Genomic DNA, 27658 nt, shown 5'->3' on the forward strand with positions numbered 1-27658 from the left:
TAAGAAGCTGGGGGCCCCTCCTTCTACCTTGGCTGTCTGTGTCCCTTTCCCAAGCCTTACTCTACCTCTTCCCCCACATCTCCATGATCTAGCAATGAAAGGGGACTGCTTCAGCCCCTGGCCAGAGTCTGTCCTCATTAGCCAGTGCCACACTGTACTTTTGTTAAATATTTTTAATGTCACCCCTAGCAACAGCCACACACTGGCCCTATTCTGTTCTCAGCTTAAATATGGGCCCCTAGGCCCCTCCTGAGTGAATTCAGAATTGGTTAAAAAAAAGGAAGCTCTCCCAAATCTCCAAAAGGAGACCTCCCAGCTTCCCCTTTCTGTTCCAGAGGTTCTACCTGGGTGTTCTGAAGGGAGCCCAGGCTCCTATGGGTGAAGTCTAGAGTCTAGAAGGTAGTGGGAAGGCACTCCATTCAGTGGCCAGATGTCAATCTCCCCAGGGGCCTGAGTGTAAATGTGAAACCAGGGAGGGGCTTAGGTCTGCCAAGGCTGGGTCTAAAAAGCTCACTGTTCTTACCTCCTTATCTCCCATCCTTATCAACACTAGGGAAACCAGGCCCTAGGCCTCAACCTGCACACACAGACACACACACGCATACACATGTACATATATACATATGTGCATATGCATGCATGTATGCACATATACATATGTATACATGTGTGCACACATGCATTCGTGCATACATATTCACATATACATACACATATATACAGATGCATGCTTATATACACACATACTCATGTATACACTTGCATGCAAGTATACATGCAGACACATGCATGCACATATATATGCATATGCACAGATATATGCATCCATACACACACACACACACACATACCGCTCAGACTGTCTGCACCCTCATCACCCATTCCTACAAAGCAATTGGTTATACCCCAGGGTGTATTGGGTCAAAATAAATCCCCTTCTCCCTAAAAATAATAGCAGCTAGCATTAATTGAGCCATCACCATGTGCCATGCACTGTGCTAAACCCTGGCCATGGATCATCTTAGGTCACTCTCAGGGTTGGGTGTGTCATTATCCCCATCTGACAGATGAAGAAACTGAGGCTCCAAAAGGGTAAGGTCATAGGAAAGTGGGACAGAGACAGGGCAAGGTGTAAAATCAGGCAGTGACTTCCCAACCCACATTTGGTACCACTGTCCCACCCAGGAATATTTTTTTCCAGATCTCTCTTTTTTTAGCCACTTTTGGCCCCACTGCACTCCCAGTCACAAGTGTGTGTGCTCCTCAAAGGAGCTAGCGGCCGCCAACACTCACCCTGCAGGGCAGCCGGGAGCCTCTGGGCTTGCCAGGAAGAGGAGCCCAGCAGGAAGCAGAAGCCAGTCAAGTACATGTTCTCCTGGCATGTATGGTGCACTGTGGGGCCACAGGCCTAGGGACAGAGGCGCCTGATGGGAGGGGCTGCTCCTGCTTCCATCCCATCCTCCTATCCCAGTACCTTCACCCTCCCCAAGACCCCTAGCCCCACCAGCCCCAGGTTCCCACTCCTTCCCTCAGGACAGCTCCACAACCCAAGGCAACTCACCAGCAACTGAGAGGGGTTAGTGGAGGCTGCCAGGGACAGGCCCAGGGACATGTTCACAGCTTCTGGGGGAACTGAGGGGACAGATATGTACATGGTTACCCTGAAGACAGAGGAAGCTGTATAAGATCTGGGCAGGGGTCACCCCAAGACAAGGAAATCTGACCGGTGAAGGGTTTTCAGGTCTTGATGGAGCCATGGGGGTACAGGGGTGTGATGGGCAGGGAGGCCATGAGGGGGTCAAGAAGCCTGTCTAAGGTTAAGGGTCTCAGACAGAGCTGGAGCTGTGAAGTGGGTCTTCTATGCTTCCCAAAGTTCCCCAGAGTGTGGGAGTCTGGACCTGGGTCCCAAGGAGAGGCAGTGACTCACTCTGCAGGTGGATGGGCTCACACTTGCCCATGCTGTAGTCACACTGGTAGAGGCTGCCTGTTTGGTTGGCAGCCTTTATCTCCTGAGGGGCTCCAACCACCACCCTGGAGGGAGACAAAGAACACTGCAATTAAAAATGTAGACAGCAGAGCCAGACTGCCGCTTCACTTCTCTAATCCTCAGTTATCCCATCTACAAAGTGGAGATTAATAACACTGTAAGTTCCATATGGGAGGGATTTTTGTCTGTTTTGTTCTCTGGTGTATGCCTGGCTCCTGAAACATTTAGTAGTAGGTGCTCAATAAATATTTGTTGAATGGTTGATACCTACGTACCTCATAAGGTTATTGTGAAGACTAAACCAATGCTCACCTAAAAATGCAAATCAAAACTACAATGAGATACCACCTCACACCAGTCAGAATGGCTAAAATCAACACAAGAAACAACAGGTGTTTATGAGGACATGGAGAAAAAGGAAACTTGTGCACAGTTGGTGGGAATGCAAACTGGTGTGGCCACTGTGGAAAAGAGTATGGAGGTTCCTCAAAAAGTTAAAAATAGAAATACCCTCGGGCGCCTGGGTGGCTCAGTTGGTTAAGCGACTGCCTTCGGCTCAGGTCATGATCCTGGAGTCCCGGGATTGAGTCCCGCATCGGGCTCCCTGCTCAGCGGGGAGTCTGCTTCTCCCTCTGACCCTCCCCCATCTCATGCTCTCTCTCTCTCAAATAAATAAATAAATAAATAAAATCTTTTAAAAAAAAAATAGAAATACCCTATGATCTAGCAATTGTCCTACTGGGTATTTACCCAAATAATACAAAAATACTAATTTGAAGGGATACATGCACCCTGGTGTTTATAGCAATGTTATTTACAATAACCAAGAGATGGAAGCAGCCAGTGTCCACCAATTGATGAATGGATAAAGAAGATGTGGTATTTAGAGATAGGTATAGATAGAGATATTATTCAGCCACATAAAGAATGAAATCTTGTCATTTGCAATGACATAGATGGAGCTAGAGAATATTATGCTGAGTGAAATAAGTCAGTCAGAGAAAGACAAATACCATATGATTTAACTTATATGTGGAATTTAAGAAACAAAGCAAACAAACAAAGGGAAAGAGAGACAAACCAAGAAACAGACTCTTAATTATAGAGAACCAACCAATGGTTACCAGAGGAGAGGGGCATAGGGGGATGGGTAAAATAAGTGATGGGGATTTAAGAGTGCGTTTGTCATAATGAGCACCAGGTGATGTATGGAATTGTTGAATCACTATATTGTACACCTGAAACTAATGTAACACTGTATGTTAACTATACTGGAATTTAAAATAAAATAAAATAGATCAGTGCCCACATAAAGGGTGCTTGGCACAGTGCTGGGCACTTAGTAAGTGCCTGATAAATACTAGCTGTGATTATCGAGATGGCATGCCAGCACCTGCTTTTAGTCCAACTCTTCATAGCACTGGGGGAATTGCCATACCAGACAGAGGATAAGAGGGTCCTGGGAAAGGACAGGACCCTATGCATGGAGAGGAGTTGATGAGAACCAAAGGCCAGTCACCACGCAGTCTTTACCAGGTATTGCCATACTGGACCACGCTGTGTCCAAATCCAGCACTGTCCATAAGGAAGGTTTTTGGCTGGTCCGTGTCCAAGTTGAAGCAGAGAGAAGAAGACAAGGCTGGGGAAGGGGGTGAGAAAAGAAACTCTGGAGAAGGGTCTTCCTCCTGTTCCATCTCCCCAACGCCTGTTCTCCCCTATAGGCCCAATGACCCAGCATCTCCTGGACTTCTGAACTCCCAGGATCAGGCCTCCCTCAGCCCTGCTTCTCTCCTGCAGGCAGTCCAGAGACAGCTCTTCACCCATTGACCTGCTCGCAAGTTTCAATTCTCCATTTTCACAGAGCAACACACAAGCTCTAAAGACACTCCTTTGCTACCCTTACTACTGGGGGCTTCCAGGAAGAAGAATCCAGGAAAATTGGGCCAAAGTGACACTGTGAATAGAGCACAAGTTTGACTTGTTCTGCCTACTTGGGAAATCTCTGGATTGTTCAGGCAACTGGCTCCTTTTCTAACATCTCTTGAACTCCCCTAAAATTAGTTCTTCAATATACTCTTCCTCCAAAAACTCCGGATCCCAAACCCTATGTAATTCCAGATCCCCCTCTTAATGTCTGGGTCTAAAACATGTCCAGTCTCAGCTCTCTCTCTCTGAACCCCAATCTTCTCATATCCCTTCATTGGGGCCCATGACTTACCCATCAACAGAAAGAGGGATGTTCTGGTCCTGGTCATGACTGGAAGGTCAGACATGGGCTTCTGAGCTCCTCAACCACTGAGGGAACAGCTGAACCAGGGTGCAGAGGAAGCATGTAAGCAGAGAGCTGGTCAGGAGGCCAGAAGCAGGGAGGGAAGTTGTCAGCATGACTCAGAGGTGGAGGGCGGAGAATAGGACTAAATTAAACAGAAAAAATGGTCAAGGCAGCCCACACATGCTGTGTCCCAGGGTCTTTCTTTTTTCTTTTTAAGATTTTATTTATTTACTTGACAGACAGGGAGAGAGAGCACAAGCAGGGGGAGTGGGAGAGGGAGAAGCAGGCTCCCTGCTGAGGAGGAAGCCCAATGCAGGGCCTGATCCCAGGACCCAGGATCATTACCTGAGCTGAAGGCAGACGCTTAACCAACTGAGCCACCCAGGCGCCCCTCCAGAAGTCTTTCTAACCAGAGATGTCTTGGCTTGCTTCTTTTGCCTTACCAAACTAGGTTTAGGTGGATACAAATCCCCTGCCCTGCACCACCTCTCCAAGGTTCTCTAGTTGTACTGGCAGAAGGTTCCTCTTGACCTTGAAACTTCTGTTCACCTGGGGAGGGAAAACTGACAGATACCAGGGTAAAGTTAGGGTCCTAATGAAGACCCTGATGGGAACCCTCCACTTCAGACCTGGAAACCTCTGGGCTAGAAGTCAAGCATCCAGGCCTTATGAGAACAGAGTGAGTATTCAGTCATTTACTCAACATGCTAATTTGAAGCTGATTATGTGCCTCTCTATTTTTTTTAAAGATTTTACTTATTTATTTGACAGAGAGAGACATAGCGAGAGGGAACACAAGCAGGAGGATTGGGAGAGGGAGAAGCAGGCTTCCCGCTGAGCAGGAAGCCCGATGCGGGGCTCGATCCCAGGACCCTGGGATCATGACCTGAGCTGAAGGCAGACATTTAATGACTGAGCCACCCAGGTGCAGTGTACCTCTCTATTAACAAAGAGATAAAACACAAACACAAGCCCTGGGGTCAGTAGAGAGGGCAGATGTGCAAACAGCAAGATGTTATGAAATGAGAAGCCCACTGACAACAGAATAGCTTACCCAAATTAGAAGGGTGTGGATTTCCGGAAAGTCTTCCTGGATGGGCACTTGAGCTGACTCTTGAAGGCAACTGACTATAGGGGAGTGTATTTCAGAAGGGGTAACCAAATGTAGAAGAGGCATAGGAGTGGGGGGCCTCTTGGGAAACCGATGAAGGGAAACCAGAGAGTGGGAGGTAGGAAGTGGCAAGAAATGAGGTCAATACCATGGGGGAATGGGGAAGGGAAAGCAGGCCCCAGGTCTGGAAAGCCCCTTAAGGCATGTTTATTTTATCCTGAGGGCAGAGGGAAGAATTGAATTAAATTAGGAAGACTGAGATCTTCAAATTTACATTAGAAAGCTAGAAAGAGGGGCTGTATGGATCAGGTTTCATTGGGAACTAACTGGAGACAAATCAGTTAAGAAGGAGGTAATGGGGCCCTGTGGGGTGAGCTAGTGGGGGGGGGTTGGGATGGACTGGAAGTTGACTGGTCCCTAAGGGGAGGACTGTGGTGATGGAGGGGCAGTGGGCTAGGACAACTTTGGTTTTTAGAAAACCAAAATTTAGTGTTTAAGAGCTTGGAATCTTTCAACCTCTCTAGGTTCCAGTTTCCTCATCCACAAAATAGGGGTGATAATAAAAGTACACACGTCCCTGGGCACCTGGCTGGCTTAGTCAGTGGAGCACATGACTCCTGATCTTGGGGTTGTGAGTTCGAGCCCCACGTTGGTGTAGAGACTACATCAAAAACGAATGATGTACTATACAGTGGCTAACTGACCAAATAAATAAATAGATAGATAGATAGATAGATAGATAGATAGATAGATAAATATTAACCCTCAGATTCACCAAATAAAAAAAAGATTATTTAAAAATAAAATCTTCAAAAAAAAGTACACACCTCCTATTGTTGCTGGGAAGGTTGAGTTAGTAAGTGTGAAATGCTGAGAAGAATGTGTAAGAGCTTCTGTTATTGGCTATTATCAATGCTATGCTGTGATGATTATTGTGTTAGTAAGAGGGGACTGAAGACCTTCCAAGAGGAGATGTCCTAGAAGAGGGTTGAATGAATGGGGCTAGATCTCAGGAGAAAAGTCTGGGTTGGAGATGAGTTTTAGATCCATCAGAAGTGTTGGATGAGATCCTGATGGGAGTGTAAAGAGGGAAGAGAAAGGTAGGCAGAGGAGGGGGAGAAAGCCTGTGTTGGCAGCAGAGCAGGAGCCAAAGAATATTGAGAAGAAAGGAGTCCTCAAAGAGGGAGAAAGAAGCCAGGAGGAGAAAAAGGGGGAGCATGATAGAAGGGCTGCCTTGAGAGGAGTATAAACAGCATCACAAGCTGCCAGATGTCAAGTGAGGTAAGAAATGAGGAAGTCCCCAATTCTGACAACAGAGGCTGCCAGGGACCCTCGAGTTGGCTGTGCCAGAGTAATGGGAGAGGATCTGGGAATGAGGAAGGTGGGCAGCAATGTCACCTGGAGATAAGGAGCCCTGAAAAGACCTCCAATACAATATGGCTGGAGAAAATCCCTGAAATTCTTGGAGATGAAGAAAATTTGAGGGAGAAGGAAATGGTGACAGAGAAAACCAATAAAGAGAAAGGAGAAGTGACACAGATTCCAAAGAGAATAGAAGACAAACCAGAAAGGACTCAAGTCAGAAGATGTCTGTGAGACTAAGAGCTCACAGGCAGGGTGAGTACCAGAGAGGACCCCAGCCTTCAAAGGTGCCCTGAATCCTGACCTTTCCATTGCTTCCTTTCCTCGGGCTTGGGTTCCACCCTTGGTGGGTGAGAGTACACAAGACAAGAATATTGGACAAATAAGACTTCATTTCTTCTTTCAAGCTGCCCAACATACTTCCATGATACTTCAGAGAAAAGCCAAGCAAGATAAGACATCTCACCTTTAGCAAAAATAACTTAAACCATAAAAGTGTAGAACAGAATATGTCTTTAACTCAACCCATCCATTTTACAGATGAGAGCAGGGAGGCTCCAGCCAGGAACTAAAATTCACAGACCCTTTCCATTTCAGTGAATCATGGTGTGACACTTCCAGAAAAAGGATGGCAACTGAGGGAGATAATATAAGCAAGGAAGAAGTGGACACCCAAGTCCCCTAATCTCCTCAGCCCAGTGGGACCATGAGTCAGTCACATCCAGCTGTGTCCATCTGGCACCCCAAAGGTGTTCAGAGGGAGAGGGTCTGGGGAAGTTTGGAGGGCAGCCAGCCTTTCCCACTGCTGGCATTCCTCACTCAATAAGTTTCTGCTCTGTCCCTGAGCCTAGATGTGCTGACTGAAGGAGATTCTGGCAGGGCGGTGGGGCAGGAGGGGCTGCATCTGATCTGTCACATACTTAGGGGGAGGGGGTTTGTTAGTGGAGAAACAAGGACAGAAGCTGTTTTAATTCAGGTCTGATTTGCCTCAGCTATGTAGAACTGAATAATCTTGGGTCTGTCTCCCACGTTTCTTTTCCATGGAAAGAGAACAGAAATCTGGTGGGTGGAAACCCTCATATTTTTCAGTCCATTTCCACCCCAACCTTACCCTTGGGGCCCGAACGGATTTTCCCTAGAGTTTCTGCCCTTCCTCCTACTACATGAAATCTGTCTCACTTCTCTGTCTTTGAAGGACATTGCCCACCTCACCACCAGATTTTCTCAAAACAGAATTTATTTTAATTCTATAGTGTAGAAACACACATGCATACTCAGGTTCTCAGGAAGAGGCTGTCCTCCAAAAGCAACCGGTTTTTGCTGAACTCCCGGAGCTCTAAGCATAGAGTTCTATTATGATGGATGATTTGAGAGTGCTAGAGGATTTTAGCCAGTGGTTGGGAAGCTTGGAACATGGACAAGAGAAGCAGGCATAGGGTGATAACATCTTGGTGGCAGAACAAAAGAGCTGAGGTAATACTAACATATCATTGTACACTTTATGTCTGTTAGCTCACTGAATCTTCACAACAGTCCTATGCGGGTAGGGAGTTTCTATTATCCCCATTGAGGGATGCAAAATTGAGGCACAGAGAAGTTGAGTCATTTGTTTCAAGTTGCCCAGCTAGTACCAGGTAAAGACAGATTTCAAGGCACCAAAATCTTGACCACACTGCTAATGATCTTACTTCCTCCTCTCTATCCCATCTGCTGCCTGGGCGGCATTTGTTCACTCAACCATTCATCCCACACACAGGAGCTGCTCATGTGACCCAGGCTGTGGGCTAGTTGCTGGGGAAGCAAGACAAGCAGGAAAGGGTGTTGACCTTCAAGGAGATCATACCCTACAAGGGAGACAATATTTTCATGCATTCAAATCACAAGTTTTACTAGGCAGCAGGATGACTTGAATGGCTCAGGGAGGCAGTGATTAACTCTGCTTTGATGAGTCTCAGAAGGAGATGCTTGGGGGGAAAAATGCCTTGATACACCAGGGATTGAGGTAGGCACTATAGACTTCAATATAGGGACAGTGTCCTGGCCCCTCTATCCCCAGCATTCAGCACAACACTGGACACACAGGAAGCACCCAATCAATACTTGGTACCTGCATGAAGTTAAACAATGGCAGAGCTAATACCAGGCAAGGGAACAAGTCTATTTGTACAGAAGATCCAACAGTTCTGGTCTCAGTCACTGTTGCAGCTCAGCTATGTGCCTGGGAAATAGCACTTGCTCCTGTTTGTTGCTGCAGGTTTTATAAGCTAAGGGCAAGGGTGAAAATTAACAATCAGTCTTCCTTAGTGAAAAATAAAAGGTGACACCCTCTCAATGAGAGCTCATTGAGAGCAGACACTCATTTCTCTTTGTCTTTCCAAGGATGGCCATTAGGACTGGAGTAGATATAACCAGGGCTCAAACATGTCTGTTGGGCATGTGGATGAATGAGTGTGATAAGAGGGTAGATAAGGGGGTGCCTGGGTGGTTCAGTTGGTTGAGCATCTGCCTTCGGTTCAGGTCATGGTCTCGGGATCCTGGATCGAGCCCCACATTGGGCTCCCTGCTCAGTGCTGAGCCTGCTTCTCCCTCTCCCTCTGCCATTCCCTCTGCTTATGCTCTCTCTCTCTCTCTCTCTCTCTCTCTCTCTGTCAAATAAATAAATACAATCTTAAAAAAAAAAGAGTAGATGAGTTTGTGTGTGGACAGGTGAGCAGGTGACTAGGTAAATGGAAAGGTGAGTGGATGGGTGGGTAAGTGGGGTGGATGGGTATGTGGAAAGGGAGTCTGCACAGATTTGAAGTTAATGGACCAAGTGTTGAGCCCAGATCACCCTGGGATCTGCTCAATAATTGTATAAATCAGAAGGCTGCCTCAGAACAAGGCAGAAGCAGCCTTTCTAGGAGGCAAACTAACTTGAATTAGGGCAAATTTTGGATACAATAGGGATTTGTTTAGGTTGAGTAAAAGGCTTTAGGAAATAAGTAGAGGAATGTTAGGGAGCACAGCAAATGTGTACCTCGTGGATAAGGAAAATCCTGGGGCAACAGTGAAGGGAAGAGGAAGGAGCACTGACTTGGCTCATGTACAGACATTGGCAAAACCCCTGGGAGAGCCAAAGTGTTGCTCTTGCTCTAACTCCCACTGCTGGTAAGTGATTTAGCTGGAATGAGAAGAACATAATACTTAATTTGTACTTAAGTTCTGTGAAATAGAGGCAGAAGAGAAAAGGATAAGCAAAGACAAATCACTGGGAGACGGGGGAAAAGAAGAGGAAATGATGTAGTCAGAGTAAGGGGGGGTAGGGGCTGAAGTGTTGATAACTGGTCTATCTCCTTCTGTGTTTCCCTTGGAGAGAACATTCATACTTTCTATCTGAAGGCTCCACAATGCTGTCCCAGTCCCCAGTCTTAGATTCAGCTCACAGAGGTGAGCAGGCCAAGCTGGGCTGGAGTCCAAGCTATGGAAGGTCTGCCTGACCTTGGTCAAGTTAACATAACCTCACTAATCATCAATATCCTCTTCCACAAAATGGGAACAATAATATCCACCTCACTGGGCAGGTGTGAAGAATTTCTTGAGAACTGGATTGGCCTTCAGGACAGGACTTATCCAGCCCTGTCTGAACTAGAGTCTGGTCAGCATACTCCTTAAAAATATATGAAACCTTGAGCAATGGGCTGATTCCACCTGAGCTGCAACACGTAGATCAAGATGCCCTTAAACCAGAAAAGATAGCAGTCTTCTGCCTACTCCACTCTGTTTGTAACTCAAAAACAATTCTAAATGAAAAAGTAAGTGCAAGAAACGTCCTTGAAGTTCTGGTTTGCCTTCCAATACTACTTTGATATTTCTTTGGGACTGACAAATATTATATCCTTTTCAAAAAATTATTCCCTCATTTTTTTTTGATGCCTTGACTTTAATGGAGCCTTAAGCACAGGAGCTGTGGGAGTTCTGGCTCAGAGCTGCTATCCCAGGTTAAGTATTACCAGTGCCCCTTTCCTTCTCCAAGGTTGTCCTGCCTAAACATACAGTCAGCTGGGATAGGCAGCCTGAGTTTAAGCAACATGGGAAATAACCTAATGGGTGTCATAGACTTCTTGACCAGCATTCCCCCAAAAGTCACCCCTCTCCCATACACACATATATCCACTTTCCTTTCTAAGTCTGTACAAGACAGCATTTGTAAAAAGCTGCAAGCTCCCTCAAAAGCAGAAAACGTAAATGCATTTACAAAAAAGCAGAGGGAATAAGTTCCCTTGCTACTACTGCAAGCTATACATCTGTCATTCATTCATTTGCAAGGATCCATTGAGCACCTGCTCAGTGCCAGGTATAGTACCCAGGGCAAAGAAACAAATAAACTCAAGCATTTTTTCAGATAGTGATAAAGGTTATAAAGAAAACAAAATGGAGGGCGGAGCAAGATGGCGGAGGAGTAGGAGACCTGGATTTCGTCTCCTCTCAGGAATTCAGCTGGAGAGGGATCAAACCATTCTGAACACCTACAAACTCAACAGGAGATCGAAGAAAAGAAGAGCAGCAACTCTCTCATCAGAAAAGCGACCACTTTCTGGAAGGTAGGACGGGCGGAGAAGTGAATCCGAGGCAATATTCGGGAGGATAGACGGCGGGGGAGGGGCCTCCGTCGGCCGCTTCTGGCGAGTGATAGAGCCGCGGAGCACAAAATCGGGACTTTTAAAAGTCTGCTCCGCGGAGGGACGTCACTCTGGTGGCTGAGCGGGGGGTGGAACCCTCCGGACAGTGTGGTCTCAGGACCCTCGGGGTCACAGAAAGACCGGGGGTGCCTGAGTGCGGCAGCGCTCCCAGGTAACGGAGCAGGGAAGCCGGCTGCAGAGGCGGAGCCCAGGCGCGGGCTCTCAGCTCGGGGTGGCCATGAACCGTGATCCGCGGCACAGCCGGGCCACTGCTCCTCCAGCAGGGACCCCGCAAGCGGCAGATCCGGGGAGACTCACCTTCCTCCCCCGGGAGGAGCCGCGCGGGAGTGCATCGCAGGGATCTGCTGGGTTTGGAGACTCCACCCGGGGTCGGGTGCCAGAGATAGAAACGCGCGGTCACAGGCCGGGCGAGCACGGAGTGCGGCCGGAGACCGGGGAGACGGGAGTGACTGACGGCTTTTCTCTGGGGGCTCACTGAGGAGCGGGGCCCCGAGTTCTCGGCTCCTCTGGGGCGGAGATTGGGAGGCCGCCATTTTCACTCTCCGCCTCCAAAGCTGTAGGGAAAGCTCGCAGGGAGCAAAAGCCCCGGAGAGCAAACCCGAGCAGATGACTTAGCCGGGAGGGGGCAAGGGCGGGGCAATTCCGCCTCCGGCAGAGACATTTGGAAACCATGGCAACAGGCCCCTCCCCAGAAGATCAGTGAGAACAGCCAGCCAAGACCAAGTTTACCGATCAATGAGAACGGCAGAACTCCAGCGCTAGGGGACTACTGCACATAGAATTCATGGCTTTTTTACCACGATTCTTTAGTCTTTCAAAGTTAATTTTTTTTTAACTGTCTTTTTTTCTTTTTTTTTTTTTTGAATTTTTCTTTTTCCCTTTTTCAACCAACATCTTATCAATCCCTTTTTTAAAAAAAAACATTTTTATTTTTCATTTTTAGCGTCATATTCTATCCCTTCATAGTAGTTACCTGTATTTTTGGCTTATATATACAAGTTGTTCTCTCTTTAAAATTTTGAGATAGTTTCTTCTAACAGATTAAAATATACCCTAAATCTCTAATATATGGTGTTTTCTATTCCCCTGCCTGATCACATTCTCTCCCTTTTTTTTTCTTTTTTTAAATCCTCTTCTTTCTTTTTTCAAACAACTTCTTATCAATTCCTTTTATAAAATTTTTTATAATTTCCATCTTTACAGTCATATTCCATCCCTTCATCATATCAACCCATATTTTTGTACATATATAAGTTTTTCTCTCTTTAAAATTTTGGGAGGCACGTTCTTCTAAAAGACCAAAATACATCCCAAATCTAGTGTGTGGCACTGATCTATATACCAGCCTGATCATATTTGATCACATTCTGGTTTTCTTGTTGTTGTTGTTGTTTTGTTTTGTTTGTTTTTGTTTTTATCTTTATCTTTTTTTTTCTTTTTCTTTTTCTTTTTTTTTTCTTTTTCTTTTTTCTCTCTTTCCCTTTCTTTTCCCACCGCTTCAGGTCTTTTCTGATTTGTTTAGAGTATATTTTCTGGGGACGTTGTTACTCTGCTAGCATTTTGTTCTCTCATTAATCTATTCGCCTCTGCACAAAATGACAAGACGGAAAAAATCACCTCAACAAAAAGAACAAGAGGTAGTACCGACTGTCAGGGACCTACTCAATACGGACATTAGTACGATGTCAGATCTAGAGTTCAGAATCATCACTTTAAAGATACTAGCTGGGCTTGAAAAAAATATGGACGTTATTAGAGAAACCCTTTCTGGAGAAGTAAAAGAACTAAAATCCAACCAAGTAGAAATCAAAAAGGCTATTAATGAGGTGCAATCAAAAATGGGGGCACTAACTGCTAGGATAAATGAGGCAGAAGAGAGAATCAGTAATATAGAAGATGAAATGATGGAAAATAAAGAAGCTGAGAAAAAGAGAGATAAACAACTACTGGATCACGAGGGCAGAATTCGAGAGATAAGCGATACCATAAGACAAAACAACATTAGAATAATTGGGATCCCAGAAGAAGAAAAAAGAGAGAGGGGGGGCAGAAGGTATAATGGAGCAAATTATAGCAGAGAACTTCCCTAATTTGGGGAAGGAAAAAGGCATCAAAATCCAGGAAGCACAGAGAACCCCTCTCATAATCAATAAAAATAGGTCAACACCCCAACATCTAATAGTAAAACTTACAAGTCTCATAGACAAAGAGAAAATCCTGAAAGCAGCTCAGGAGAAGAGAGATGTAACCTACAAGGGTAGAAACATTAGATTGGCAACAGACCTATCCACAGAGACCTGGCAGGCCAGAAAGGACTGGCAGGATATATTCAGAGCACTAAATGAGAAAAATATGCAGCCAAGAATACTATATCCAGCTAGGCTGTCATTGAAAATAGAAGGAGAGATAAAAAGCTTCCAGGACAAACAAAAACTAAAGGAATTTGCAAACACAAAACCAGCCCTACAGGAAATCTTGAAAGGGGTCCTCTGAACAAAGAGAGAGCCTAAAAGCAACAGAGACCAGAAAAGAACACAGACAATATACAGTAACAGTCACCTTAAAGGCAATACAATGGCACTAAATTCCTATCTTTCAATAGTTACCCTGAATGTGAATGGGCTAAATGCCCCCAATCAAAAGACACAGGCTATCAGATTGGATTAAAAAACAAGACCCATCGATATGCTGTCTGCAAGAGACTCATTTTAGAACCAAAGACACCCCCAGATTGAAAGTGAGGGGGTGGAAAACCATTTACCATGCTAATGCACAACAAAAGAAAGCTGGGGTGGCAATCCTTATATCAGACAAATTAGATTTTAAACCAAAGACTGTAATAAGAGATGAGGAAGGACATTATATCCCACTTAAAGGATCTATCCAACAAGAAGATCTAACAATTGTAAATATCTATGCCCCTAACATGGGAGCAGCCAATTATATAAGGCAATTAATAACAAAAGCAAAGAAACACATCGACAACAATACAATAATAGTGGGGGACTTTAACACCCCTGTCACTGAAATGGACAGATCATCTAAGCAAAAGATCAACAACGAAATAAAGACTTTAAATGACACACTGGACCAAATGGACTTCACAGACATATTCAGAACATTCCAAAACTGAACCAGGATGAAATAGAAAACCTGAACAGACCTATAACCACTAAGGAAATTGAAGCAGTCATCAAAAATCTCCCAAAAAACAAAAGCCCAGGTCCAGATGGCTTCCCAGGGGAATTCTACCAAACAGTTCAAGAAGAATTAATACCTATTCTTCTGAAACTGTTCCAAAAAATAGAAATGGAAGGAAAACTTCCAAACTCATTTTATGAAGCCAGCATTACCTTGATCCCAAAACCAGAGAAAGACCCCATCAAAAAGGAGAATTACAGACCAATATCCCTGATGAACATGGATGCAAAAATTCTCACCAAAATACTAGCCAATAGGATCCAACAGTACATTAAAAGGATTATTCACCACGACCAAGTGGGATTTATCCCTGGGCTGCAAGGTTGGTTCAACATCCGCAAATCAATCAATGTGATACAATACATTAACGAAAGAAAGAACAAGAATCATATGATCCTCTCAATAGATGCAGAAAAAGCATTTGACAAAGTACAGCATCCTTTCTTGATCAAACTCTTCAGAGTATAGGGATAGAGGGTACATGCCTCAATATCATAAAAGCCATCTATGAAAAACCTACAGCGAATATCATTCTCAATGGGGAAAAACTGAGAGCTTTCCCCCTAAGGTCAGGAACGCGGCAGGGATGTCCACTATCACCACTGCTATTCAACATAGTATTAGAAGTCCTAGCCACAGCAATCAGACAACAGAAAGAAATCAAAGGCATCCTAATCAGCAAAGAAGAAGTCAAACTCTCACTCTTTGCAGATGATATGATACTTTATGTGGAAAACCCAAAAGACTCCACCCCAAAACTGCTAGAACTCATACAGGAATTCAGTCAAGTGGCAGGATATAAAATCAATGCACAGAAGTCAGTGGCATTCCTATACACCAACAACAAGACAGAAGAAAGAGAAATTAAGGAGTCGATCCCATTTACAATCACACCCAAAACCATAAGATACCTAGGAATAAATCTAACCAAAGAGACAAAGGATCTGTACTCAGACAACTATAAAATACTCATGAAAGAAATTGAGGAAGACATAAAGAAATGGAAAAATGTTCCATGCTCATGGATTGGAAGAACAAATATTGTGAAGATGTCAATGCTACCTAGAGCAATCTACACATTCAATGCAATCCCCATCAAAATACCATCCACTTTTTTCAAAGAAATGGAACAAATAATCCTAAAATTTGTATGGAACCAGAAAAGACCCCGCATAGCCAGAGGAATGTTGAAAAAGAAAAGCAAAGCCGGCGGCATCACAATTCCGGACTTCCAGCTCTATTACAAAGCTGTCATCATCAAGACAGCATGGTACTGGCACAAAAACAGACACATAGATCAATGGAACAGAATAGAGAGCCCAGAAATGGACCCTCAACTCTATGGTCAACTCATCTTTGACAAAGCAGGAAAGAATGTCCAATGGAAAAAAGACAGTCTCTTCAACAAATGGTGTTGGCAAAATTGGAGAGCCACATGCAGAAGAATGAAACTGGACCATTTCCTTACACCACACACAAAAATAGACCCCAAATGGTTGAAAGACCTCAATGTGAGACAGGAGTCCATCAAAATCCTAAAGGAGAACACAGGCAGCAACCTCTTCAACCTCAGTCGAAGCAACTTCTTCCTAGAAACATCGCCAAAGGCAAGGGAAGCAAGGGCAAAAATGAACTATTGGGACTTCATCAAGATAAAAAGCTTTTGCACAGCAAAGAAACAGTCAACAAAACCAAAAGACAACCGACAGAATGGGAGAAGATATTTGCAAATGACATATCAGATAAAGGGCTAGTATCCAAAATCTATAAAGAACTCATCAAACTCAACACCCAAAGAACAAAGAATCCAATCAAGAAATGGGCAGAAGACATGAACAGACATTTTTCCAAAGAAGACATCCAAATGACCAACAGACATATGAAAAAATGCTCAATATCGCTCCGCATCAGGGAAATCCAAATCAAAACCTCAATGAGATACCACCTCACACCAGTCAGAATGGCTAAAATTAACAAGTCAGGAAATGACAGATGTTGGCGGGGATGCAGAGAAAAGGGAACCCTCCTACACTGTTGGTGGGAATGCAAGCTGGTGCAGCCACTCTGGAAAACTGTATGGAGGTTCCTCAAAAAGTTGAAAATAGAGCTACCATATGATCCAGCAATTGCACTACTGGGTATTTACCCCAAAGATACAAAAGTAGGGATTCGAAGGGGTATGTGCACCCCAATGTTTATAGCAGCAATGTCCACAATAGCCAAACTGTGGAAAGAGCCAAGATGTCCATCGACAGATGAATGGATAAAGAAGATGTGGTATATATACAATGGAATATTATGCAGCCATCAAAAGGAATGAGATCTTGCCATTTGCAACGACGTGGATGGAACTGGAGGGTATTATGTTGAGTGAAATAAGTCAAACAGAGAAAGACATGTATCATATGATCTCACTGATATGAGGAATTCTTAATTGCAGGAAACAAACCGAGGGTTGCTGGAGTGGGGGGTGGGGTGGGAGGGATGGGGTGACTGGGTGATAGACACTGGGGAGGGTATGTGCTCTGGTAAGCGCTGTGAATTGTGCAAGATTGTTGAATCTCAGATCTGTACCTCTGAAACAATTAACGCAATATATATTAAGAAAAAAAAGAAGAAGAAGGTAGCGGAAGGGGAAGAATGAAGCGGGGGAAATTGGAGGGGTTGACGAACCATGAGAGATGATGGACTCTGAAAAACAAACTGAGGGTTCTAGAGGGGAGGGGGGTGGGAGGATGGGTTAGCCTGGTGGTGGGTATTGAGGAGGGCACATTCTGCATGGAGCACTGGGTGTTATGCACAAACAATGAATCATGGAACACTTCATCTAAAACTAATGACGTAATGTATGGGGATTAACATAAGAATAAAAAAATTTTTTTAATTAAAAAAAAAGGGGCGCCTGGGTGGCTCAGTCGGTTAAGCGACTGCCTTCGGCTCAGGTCATGATCCCGGAGTCCCGGGATCGAGTCCCGCATCGGGCTCCCTCCACGGCAGGGAGTCTGCTTCTCCCTCTGACCCTCCTCCCTCTCATGCTCTCTGTCGCTCATTCTCTCTGTCTCAAAGAAATAAATAATTTAAAAAAATAAAATAAAATAAAAAAAGAACTAGGTGCCCATTATAAAAGGTGGTTGCAAATTAAAAAAAAAAAATGGTCCAGAACATTCTTTAGGGTGGCCATTGCCTTGGGTCTGGTTTCCTAGCAGCAGTCTGAGATGGGAATTTGGGGGCTAATGATTATTGAAGGAGGCTCTTAAGAGAAGGGGATGAGGGAAGCAGGATATAGCAGAGAAAAAAGCTAAATGATAATGAGACTGGAATCTAGCTTCAGCCTGATCCCAGGGGGAGCTCTGGAACAGGAATTGCATCCCAGAATGGGCCCCACTTTGAGACCAAGGTCTGGTCTGTGGTACTTGCTGTGTCCATTAGTCATTGACCACTGGCCATTCTTCCACCTTCTCCCCACACCCAGGGATAGAAACTGCTCCTGTTCAGCCAAGGATGATTCTCCAGAGAATGGGGCAGCTGTGAAACTAGCAGCCAACACATTCAACATAGAGAAATTGTTCTTGATCCTTGTAGAGGAATGTGGGAGGGGAACATACAGCATCTAGTGATTATAGAATCATTTAATCTCAATTTCCTTTTAGGGCAAAATGAAAGAGCAAGGTGTCCTAGGAAGGTAGGGTGGGAGCACAGAACAGCAGGCATCTACTGTCTTGGAGAGAACATGGGCCAAGAGGGACTACACCTGGGAGAGGCTAGGCTGGAGACTCTTGTGGGAATTAGGGGAGGGAGAATTCCAGAGAGTAGGAGTAAGGCTGGGTCTTCAGGCTCAACTTCTATATCTTGGTCTTGGCTTGGTAGCTGGATTATTCTCAACAGGCAAATGTACATATGGCAGAAACTGGCAATCTATGCATTCAATTTTTGTTTACTCAGAGGGGCCTGGAACTTCAATGGACAGCAAGGGATGAGGGCAGATTAGGGGACTGATTTCAGCAATTGTTCAAAGTCTGTGCCAAAATGGGAATGCCCACAGAGAAACTGGAAAGGAGATGGCTGTGTTTATTTTTCTTTTTATCACAGTAACCGGACCAGGGGATTGTGGAAATAAATGAAAACTAATAAAATGCCTGTTCAGTCAAAGACTATTTATTCAGAACTTGCTCTAGCAAGAAAGTCGCTTGCTAGACTATCACTTGCATTTTGACGGATACCCAAAGACAGGCAAAGAGGAATGGATAAGCTTTATCATATAAAAGAGGAAGTCTTTAGGTGTGCCTTGCCTGGAGGCTGGAGGCTCAGGGAAGCTGGAAGCTGGTTAACTAGAAGCAGGACATCCTGTGATTGGTTAGGGGAGCATATTTGGCTTTCTCTGGTTGGTCCTAAGTTGGATCCAAGGACAAAGATTAGTTATTAATCAAGGCCAGTGGCTCATTTTGAGCTAATTATTACAGGTGTTATTGTTTGGCTTCCTGGACCACTTGCTGAAGATGTGACTTCCTACAAGTCTGACTTACAGGTGGCAGGCTGGCTTCTTGGTCTGAATATTGTAGTTAATGGGTGGGTTTCTTGGGCTGGTTACTGCAGATTGTGGGTCAGAGTTCTGTTTCAATGATGGACTGTCCATTACCCATTTGTATATTCATTCTCTCAAGATATAGAAAATGTGAAGTACTTGTTATGATGAGCACTGGGAATTATATGTGATGAATCACTAAATAATATTTCCCACAGGTGGGAAATAAAGAAAATGTGAAGTAGTTACATATAGCCAGATACTATATAGTACTGAAGAAATGTTTTGTACCACAGGGAAACAGATTTCTTTTTATTATGTTATGTTAGTCACCATACAGTAGGTCATTAGTTTTTGATGTAGTGTTCCATGATTCATTGTTTGCATATAATACTCAATGCTCCAAGCAATACCTGCCCTCCTTAATACCCATCAAAGAGCAAACCCATCCCGCCACACCCTCCCCTCCAAAACCCTCAGTTTGTTTATCAGAGTCCACAGTCTCTCATGGTTCATCTCCACCTCTGATTTCCCCCACTTCATTTTTCCCTTCCTTCTCCTAATGTCTTTCATGCTATTCCTTATGTTCCACAAATAAGTGAAACCATATGATAGTTGACTTTTTCTGCTTGACTTATTTCACTTAGCATAATCTCCTCCAGTCCCACCCATGTTGATGCAAAAGTTGGGTATTCATCCTTTCTGATGACTGAGTAATATTCCATTGTATATATGGACCACATCTTCTTTATCCATTCATCTGTTGAAGGGCATCTCAGCTCTTTCCACAGTTTGGTTATTGTGGACAGTGCTGCTATGAACATTGGGGTGCATATGGCCCTTCTTTTCACTACATCTGTATCTTTGGGGTAAATACCCAGGAGTGCAATTGCTGGGTCATAGGGTAGCTCTATTTTTTTTCCAAAGTGGCTGTACCAACTTGCATTCCCACCAACAGTGTAAGAGGGTTCCCCTTTCTCCACAACCTCTCCAACATTTGTTGTTTCTTCCCTTGTCCATTTTTGCCATTCTAACTGGTGTAAGGTGATATCTCAATGTGGTTTTGATTTGAATTTCCCTGATGGCTAATGATGATGAACATTTTTTTTAATTTTTTTAAAAGATTTTATTTATTTATTTGACAGAGAGAGAGTTAGTGAGCGCTAACACAAGCAGGGGGAGTGGGAGAGGGAGAAGCAGACTTCCCACTGAGCAGGGAGCCTGATGCGGGGCTTAATCCCAGGACCCTGGGATCATGACCTGAGCCAAAGGCAGATGCTTAATGACTGACCCACCGAGATGCCCCATTTTTTTAAAGATTTTATTGATGATGAACATTTTTTCATGTTATCTGTTAGCCATTTGTATGTCTTCAAACAGTCAACAAAACAAAGAGGCAACCCACGGAATGGGAGAAGATATTTGCAAATGACACTACAGACAAAGGGCTGACATCCAAGATCTATAAAGAATATCTCAAACTCAACACCCAAAAAACAAATAATCAAGTCAAAAAATGGGCAGAAGACATGAACAATTTATTATTTCTCACAGTTCTGGGCAGTTCTTTTGTTGGGCTTGCCTGTGGCTGCAGTCATCAGATGGTGGACTGGGATGGAACTCCCATGATGGCCTCAAGCATGCAGTTGTGCTGGCTGTCAATTGAGAGCCTTAGTCATCTCCCCACTGTGGCTGCTCTTTCTCTAATGAACTAGATGGGTCTCAGGATGGTGGTCTCAGGATTCTGAGAAGGTGAAAGCAGAAGCTGTAGTGCTTCTAAGCCTAGGCTCTAGAACTCCCATACATTCCTTAATCCACCACATTCTATTGGACAAACCAAGACACAAGACCAGCTCATATTCCAGGTGGTAGAGATAGGCCCCTCCACTTGACGGAAAGAGCAGCAATGTCCCATTGCAAATGAGTGGGACACAAGGAGACCAATTCACTGGGGGTCATAACTCTTTTTTTTATGTTGAGTTAGTAAGCATATAGTACATCATTAGTTTTTGATGTAGTGTTCAACAGTTCATTAGTTGTGTATAACACCCAGTGCTCATCACAACACGTGCCCTCCTTAATACCCATCACCTGGCTACCCCATCCCCCCACCCCCCTCCCCTCTGTAACCCTCAGTTGTTTCCCAGAGTCCAGAGTCTCTCATGGTTTGTCTGCCTCTCTGATTTCTTCGGCATGGGGGTCATAATTCTAATGATCTTCCATGGTGGCCCAGATAAGAACCCTATTCCTAAATAAGAAAATGAGGATAGAGACTGAAGGGATCTATTTATTCTGAAGCAAGGGACCCCAAAAAGTAAAAACAAGAGCAAATTTTCCTGGGTTTGACTGCTTATCATGAGAGATTTATGGCCCTGTTTATTAGTAACTTTGTGGTCATGCTAGGGTAATTTGTCACTAGAAATTATTTATTTTCAAACCCATCATAAAACTCCTATCTGGCTGAATTCAGCACAAGCTTCCAACTCAATGATGTAAATGTGGACTCTGAGCCCACAGGACCTTAACTGTCCATTCAAAGACAGGCCCCTGCAAATACAGAGGCCCTCCCCTTTCCTGGGTCAGTTAAGAACTTCGGAGACATTAAGGTCTTTTATCTTTCAACTTAAGGAAGTAGAAAAACATTTTTAACAAATTTTGAAGTCAGAAGAGGAAATTGTGTAGACTCATCCAGAGGTGACATGCGCTATGGCACCCCCAAGGATACAAAGGACCATTGTCTTATTAGTCACCCTTTAATAACATCATATTGCACTTTGAGTAAAATTGAAACTCCTCACTCTGGCTTACTAAGTACATCTGCCCAAGCTCCTGCCCACACTTTAGCCCTGTCTGTGCTGCCTCTGACTGGAACAGTCCTGCCCCTACTTGAGTTAGGTGTTGCCTCCCCTAGGGACCCTTCCCACACCTTCCCAAGCAGGATAAGCCCTCCCTCCTTCCTATCATCTCTGTTCTTATCCTGGAACAGATGTCTATCTAAGCCATGATTGTCTATATTTTGATGAGCCCCATGAAATTGCCATTTTTGTCAACAAACATGTTGGCAATTTCATATGGTTCACCTAATATTATAACATCTAAATAACAGCCACTGTCTCCCCACACCTCCCTTGTGCCTGCCCCTGCCACAGGGCCATTCCTCAAAAGCCATCAGGACAGTAAAAGAGAAAAGCTTTGGAAGCAGACAGAGCCAGATTTGAATCCCAGCTCCATTCTATTCCTATCTGTATGACCTCAGGCAATTGGGGTGATCTCTCTAAGCCTCAGTTTTCTCATAAGTGAAATTTAGGTATTATTAAATAGCAAGTGGTGGCTACTTAGCAGGACTGGGGTGAAAATTACACTGTGCACTAAGGCCAGAGTCATGGTTACTGCATTGGCAAAGGTATGGGAGAATGGGCACCGGATGTGCTCCCCTGAGGAGGGAAGGCTATCTAGAAACAGCTATCTAAACTTTACACACCCTTGGTAGCAAGTGCTGCCAGTGCCGGGCCTGGATCCCTGTGGACCTTGCCAAAGGAGCATAGGCTCATCTGTCAGACTTACAACTAGCAGAACCTGTTATCTCTTTGGCCACCAGACCCCATTCTGTCCTCATTCAGGTGAGGTCAGAAGTGCCAGGGAATTGGTGTACAGTTGACTCTTGAACAACACAAGTTTGAACTGCACAGGTCCATTTATATGTGGATTTTTTTCAGTAACTATACATAGAGTACTACAAATGTATTTTCTCTTCTTTATGATTTTCTTAATAACATTTTCTTTTCTCCAGCTTACTTTATTATAAGAATACATAATATAATACATACAACATGCAAATTAGGTATTGACTGTTTATGTTATCAGTAATGCTTAGTTCTTGGGGAGTCAAAAGTCATACATGGATTTACAACTGCATGATGGATCAGTGCCCCTAATCCCAGCATTGTTCAAGGGTCAACTGTATACATACTCCAGTTCCTTCTGTCTTTGAGTGGGACAATGCTGAGGTTTGCATTCTACTCTGTCTCCCAGAACTCCCAATGGGGTTATGCTCCAGGGGCTCACAGTAGTGTCTCTTGAAAATACAGCCTTTTCTGGATGACTTTCCTTCCTAGCTTACATCTTTCCCCTATTTCTTGGGGCCAGTCTTACATAAACTTCTTTGACTCAAATTCTTATCTTGGGTTTGCTTCTGGGAGAACTCAGACTTCTGAGAATATATCCTATAAATTATCTTTACACATATGCAAAAATGACATATATTCAATTTATTAATTCACCATTGTTTATAATTGCTAGAGGTTGGAAATAACATATCAAAAGGAAACTGGTTAAATACATTATGATCTACCCACACAAAGGGATACTATGCAGCCGTATAAAAGAATGAAAAAATATTTTGTCTGATATAAAACATCTGAGCTATATTAATGAATAAAGCAAGATGCCGAACAGTATAAATAATATATCCGTTACCATTTGTGTAAAAAAGCTTGTATTTGTGATTGTGTTTGCATATGCCTAGAATCTTTGTGAAAGAGACCCCAAAACACACAACCTTGACAGCCCCTTATGAGGGACTTGAATGGCTGGGGGGACCATAATGGAAGGGAAACTTCACCACACATGCTTGCACATCTTTTGATTTTTGTACTATGGACAGGTTTATCTATCCAAAAATAAAAATAAAAATAACTTTAAAATAATAAGTAAATGCATAGATAAAGGGAGGTGCGCCATTGCTCCTTGGACTTATATAGCTCAAGTGTAGAATGGGTGGACAGGCTCCTGGTGGCTGACCAGATCCTGGCTCCACCATGGTTCTTCCAATGTGGTCTCCATCCAGCTGCACAGGCTCCTGCACGTCTGTGTCCTCACCCATGAAAGGAAGTCTCTCTTCCCTCAGCAGGAGCAGAATCTGTTGCATTCCCTTTATGTTCACCCACAAAAGCTGCCGTCACCTCTGTCAGGAGGAAGGTCCAATGGCACCTTAACCCACACATGAGGAAACCCAAGCATTTCCCTTCTGCCTGAGAAGTTGTACTGAAGGCACTCAACCCCATCCAAGAGACATCTGAGTCATGAACACAACTCATGCACATGCTTGCACACACACTTATACAAACATACACAAACATGAATGGAAGTCCAAGCTGTTCTTTCCTGAATAAGATGCTACCACCCCACTCTCCTAATAGATGAATCTGTCCAACAGCCTGGGGACCTGCATGTTGGTCTAACCAATGTCCTAATTGCTGCAGGAGAGGCCACTCAATGGGGAAGGAGCTGTTACTGGGTCTGGGCAGCATCGGGACCAGCTTCACTCATCATGTCCTTGTACTGCCGTTTGAAGAAGCCGAGCTGTGGAGGCAGAGACAAAGTAGTAAGGACTACCAAAGCCAGGGAATTGGTGAAGGCCATGCAGACCAGGAGGGGAGACAGAAGGACCAGGAGGCACAAAGAATAATGTGGCAGAGTGTAAAGAGACCTGGGGAACATGGGGCAGGGAAAGAGATGGCATTGATGTTAGAGACAGGAAAGAGAGAAAATAAATAAAACACAGAAGAAGGAGAAGAAGAATTAATACCTATATAGTGGTCATTCTATACCAGGGGCCATTCTAAGTGCATTACATATATTGGGTTAATACCTGATTACCGTCACAAAAATGGTATTGATACTCTCATTTTATAGCTGAAGAAACAGACTCTGTGACTTGGTGGGAGTCAAAGCCAGTAATGAGCTGCTGGGTAAGAAGCAGTAACGGAGAGGGGAGCAGACAGGAAAAGGGGATACCTTGTACAGTCCAGCGGTGATGAGGGCCAGAAGCACCAGCCCCCCCACTGAGCTGCCCACTATAAGTGGTACAGGGTTGTGCACTTCATTTGGCTCCACTTTGGTTTCTGTCTGTGGCAGTGGGAGGGAGGGTACATCAGGGGAGATGATGAACTTCAGATTTCTGGGGGTTCCCCAGTCAGACCTTGTGAACTCCCTGAACCCAATGACTAACTCCTCCCTCTGCCCTCACTCCTCCTTCCTCTCCTCTTCCTCCTCCTTTGTCTCTTTCTATCTCTTTACCTAGAGATCTCCACAAGCCCAGCCTCCCTTCCTCCCTCCAATAGTCCCTCTGGGTCAGAGACAGATACCTGGGCCCTCAGAAATGCCTCCTGTCCTGGAAGCAGGGCAAACTTCGAATTATCAAATAAGATCTCTGCCGTGCTCACAACCTGAAGGTAGTTTGTTGAAGTCTATGGGAGAGAGAGGATGGAAGCTGGACACGTGGGCCCCTGAAGTATCATGTCTGTGCCCAGCTGAGCCTTGGCCCTCACATACTTTGATATACCAGTCAAACGAAAGTTTGCCTTGGAGAGTGATATTGACTTTTTCCTGGATGCCAAAGGACAGGATGTCACACTGGATTCTCTGGCAGAGAGCAATGGAGCAGTTCTGGGGGAGGGAGCAGAGGGGAGAAATGACTAAGCTGGATACAGAAAACGTCCATGCACCCAGCCCACTCAGTTGACAGATGGTACTCAGCACCAACAAGGGAACAGTGCTGAGTATGCACATGGTCCTAAAGCTGGGTTAGGTTTATTCTCACCACAACCGGAGTCTTCTTAAGCTCCACCAGGAAGTCAGAGAGAGGAGGGTCCCTCTCCTTGGTGTGGCATGTGCTGGAGAGATTCTAAGGAAAGAGAAACACTGTGAGAAGGGAGGGAATTGAGGGCTCATGGGTCCACCCTCAAGGAGATTGAAATGGCCAAGGTCCAGGAAAGGGTCAAAATGGCTCCAAAATCTAACAGAGGAAACAGAGATTTTAGGAAAGACCAGGGCTGTGGTCGTAGGAACTGGGTCACTCCTCAAGGCCAGCTAGACTTACCTTGGAAAAGGTGACCTGGGGGTTGTCCCACACAGTCAGTTGGTTCAGCTTGATAGGCACCCAGAAGACCACACTGATGGGGAGGCTCCTCTGCCCCAAGTTGTTGAACTGCACAGTGGGAGGAGGGTGGTAGATATCAGAGCTCTGGCCTTTCTGCTCCCACCAGCAACTAGAATCAGGCTCCCCACTCCTGACAGCCCAATACAACTAAATAAGGCTCAAAGACCCTAGCAGCCTGCCTCTTGATGCTTTCTGGGAGGCAGAAGAGTGTAGGTGTTAAACACACATTCCAGAGCCAGACTGGTACTAAGTAGTGGCTCTTCCACTACTAGTGCTGAGACCATGGCCATGTTCTGTTAACTTCTCTGATCCTCAGTTGTTCCATCTGTGAACTGGAAATAATGATAGTCCCTCCTTCAAAGAGTCATTGTAATGATAAAATGAGTTAATTTTGTGTGTGTGTGCGCTTGTGTGTGTACAGGGTGAGAGTGAGCTTGGAACAGAGCCCAGCACATAGAAGGCATCTGATGCATGTCTCCCATCATTATTTCCCATTATTGCATTCCCCTCACATTGATTTCCCTCTCTGGTCTCCTTCTCAGCTACCCACCTCATACTTATGCTCTATAGTGTGGCTGGTCTTCTCCGCAGCTATGAAGTTGAGATATTTGGTGGAGACCTCATGGCTGATGGGAGAAAGAAGAAAGTACAGGAGGTGTCAGGACTTCAGAGGTGTCCTGGGAGGGGTCTTGGGCTAAGTGTGTTAGGGAATAAACAGACACATGGGTAATGCTGCCCTGTGAGGGTGACAGTGGGATGGTGTGTAGGGGGCCATGTGTGTCAGACACACAGGATGTGCTAGCTTGGGTCATGCACACACACACACGTGCATACATGCACAAATACACACCCATGCACACATATGCTAGACACACATACACACAAATACACAATGGGCCGCCCATTGGTAAAGGCAGAGCTAAAGCCCTAGAAGCCAGCACCTGGTGACTACCATGAAGACTGTGTATTTCACAGGCAGCTCCAGCTGGAATTCAGTTTTGTTGGTCCTTGTTGTGTTGTTCTCACTGAAGGGAAACAGAGAGCTTTCTTGTATATCTTTTCCACTAAATTATAATCTCTGTAAGGGCAGGAACCACAGATGTCTTGTCCATTGCTGTCCCACCAGCAGCACTGGGTACAATGCCTGGCATATGGTGGATGCTTAGTCAGTATTTATTGAATGAATGAATAAATAAATAAGTGAGCTGAAGGGAGAACCAGTGGGGAGAGGGCAGTGGTCCACACTGGGCAGGGGTTTGGAACCTCAAAGCGGGGAAGCTGGGCATAGCACACCTCGTCACATTGGCCTTGAGGAGTAGTCTGTTTCCAAAGGAAGCATCAGATTCCACACCAAATGTGATATTAAAAGTGACCTGGAGTTAAAGAAAAGAGAGACAGTCGGGGCACCTGGGTGGCTGTCATTAAGCGTCTGGCTTCGGCCCAGGTCATGATCCCAGGGTCCTGGGATGGAGCCCCGCATCGGGCTCCCCACTCTGCAGGGAGCCTGCTTCTCCCTCGCCCACTCCCCCTGCTTGTGTTCCCTCTCTCACTGTGTCTCTGTCAAATAAATAAAAATCTTTAAAA

The 27658-nt window shown here is 44.8% G+C and overlaps 2 protein-coding genes across 10 annotated transcripts in view; both read right to left on the minus strand.

Annotated features, from left to right (window-relative positions):
* LOC117999556 (integrin alpha-X-like) overlaps positions 1-4356 on the minus strand; it is a 63830-nt gene extending 59474 nt beyond the window's left edge. For 2 of the 5 annotated variants that reach the window (XM_034988791.1, XM_034988790.1), the window contains exons 1-5: positions 4206-4355; positions 3521-3626; positions 1928-2031; positions 1562-1632; positions 1294-1408 (exon numbers count right to left, since the gene is read on the minus strand). In XM_034988791.1, coding sequence (XP_034844682.1) covers positions 1294-1408; positions 1562-1632; positions 1928-2031; positions 3521-3626; positions 4206-4260 — 451 coding nt within the window. In that variant the 5' untranslated portion in view covers positions 4261-4355. Of the gene's footprint in view, positions 1-1293; positions 1409-1561; positions 1662-1927; positions 2032-3520; positions 3627-4205 lie in introns of those variants that run through there. The other 3 variants (XM_034988793.1, XM_034988792.1, XM_034988794.1) reach the window with 3 other exon arrangements.
* Positions 4357-21530: 17174 nt separating this feature from the next.
* Positions 21531-27658, minus strand: part of ITGAM (integrin subunit alpha M) — a 55527-nt gene continuing 49399 nt past the window's right edge. For all 5 annotated transcript variants that reach the window (XM_034988799.1, XM_034988796.1, XM_034988797.1 and 2 more), the window contains 9 exons: positions 27368-27447; positions 27016-27099; positions 26625-26700; positions 26015-26122; positions 25736-25819; positions 25468-25581; positions 25281-25382; positions 24931-25041; positions 21531-24495 (listed from right to left, as the gene is read on the minus strand). In XM_034988799.1, coding sequence (XP_034844690.1) covers positions 24424-24495; positions 24931-25041; positions 25281-25382; positions 25468-25581; positions 25736-25819; positions 26015-26122; positions 26625-26700; positions 27016-27099; positions 27368-27447 — 831 coding nt within the window. In that variant the 3' untranslated portion in view covers positions 21531-24423. The remainder of the gene's footprint in view (positions 24496-24930; positions 25042-25280; positions 25383-25467; positions 25582-25735; positions 25820-26014; positions 26123-26624; positions 26701-27015; positions 27100-27367; positions 27448-27658) is intronic.

Source organism: Mirounga leonina, unplaced genomic scaffold (assembly GCF_011800145.1).
Source record: "Mirounga leonina isolate KUSES-001 unplaced genomic scaffold, KU_Mleo_1.0 Mir_454, whole genome shotgun sequence".
NCBI lineage: Eukaryota > Metazoa > Chordata > Mammalia > Carnivora > Phocidae > Mirounga > Mirounga leonina.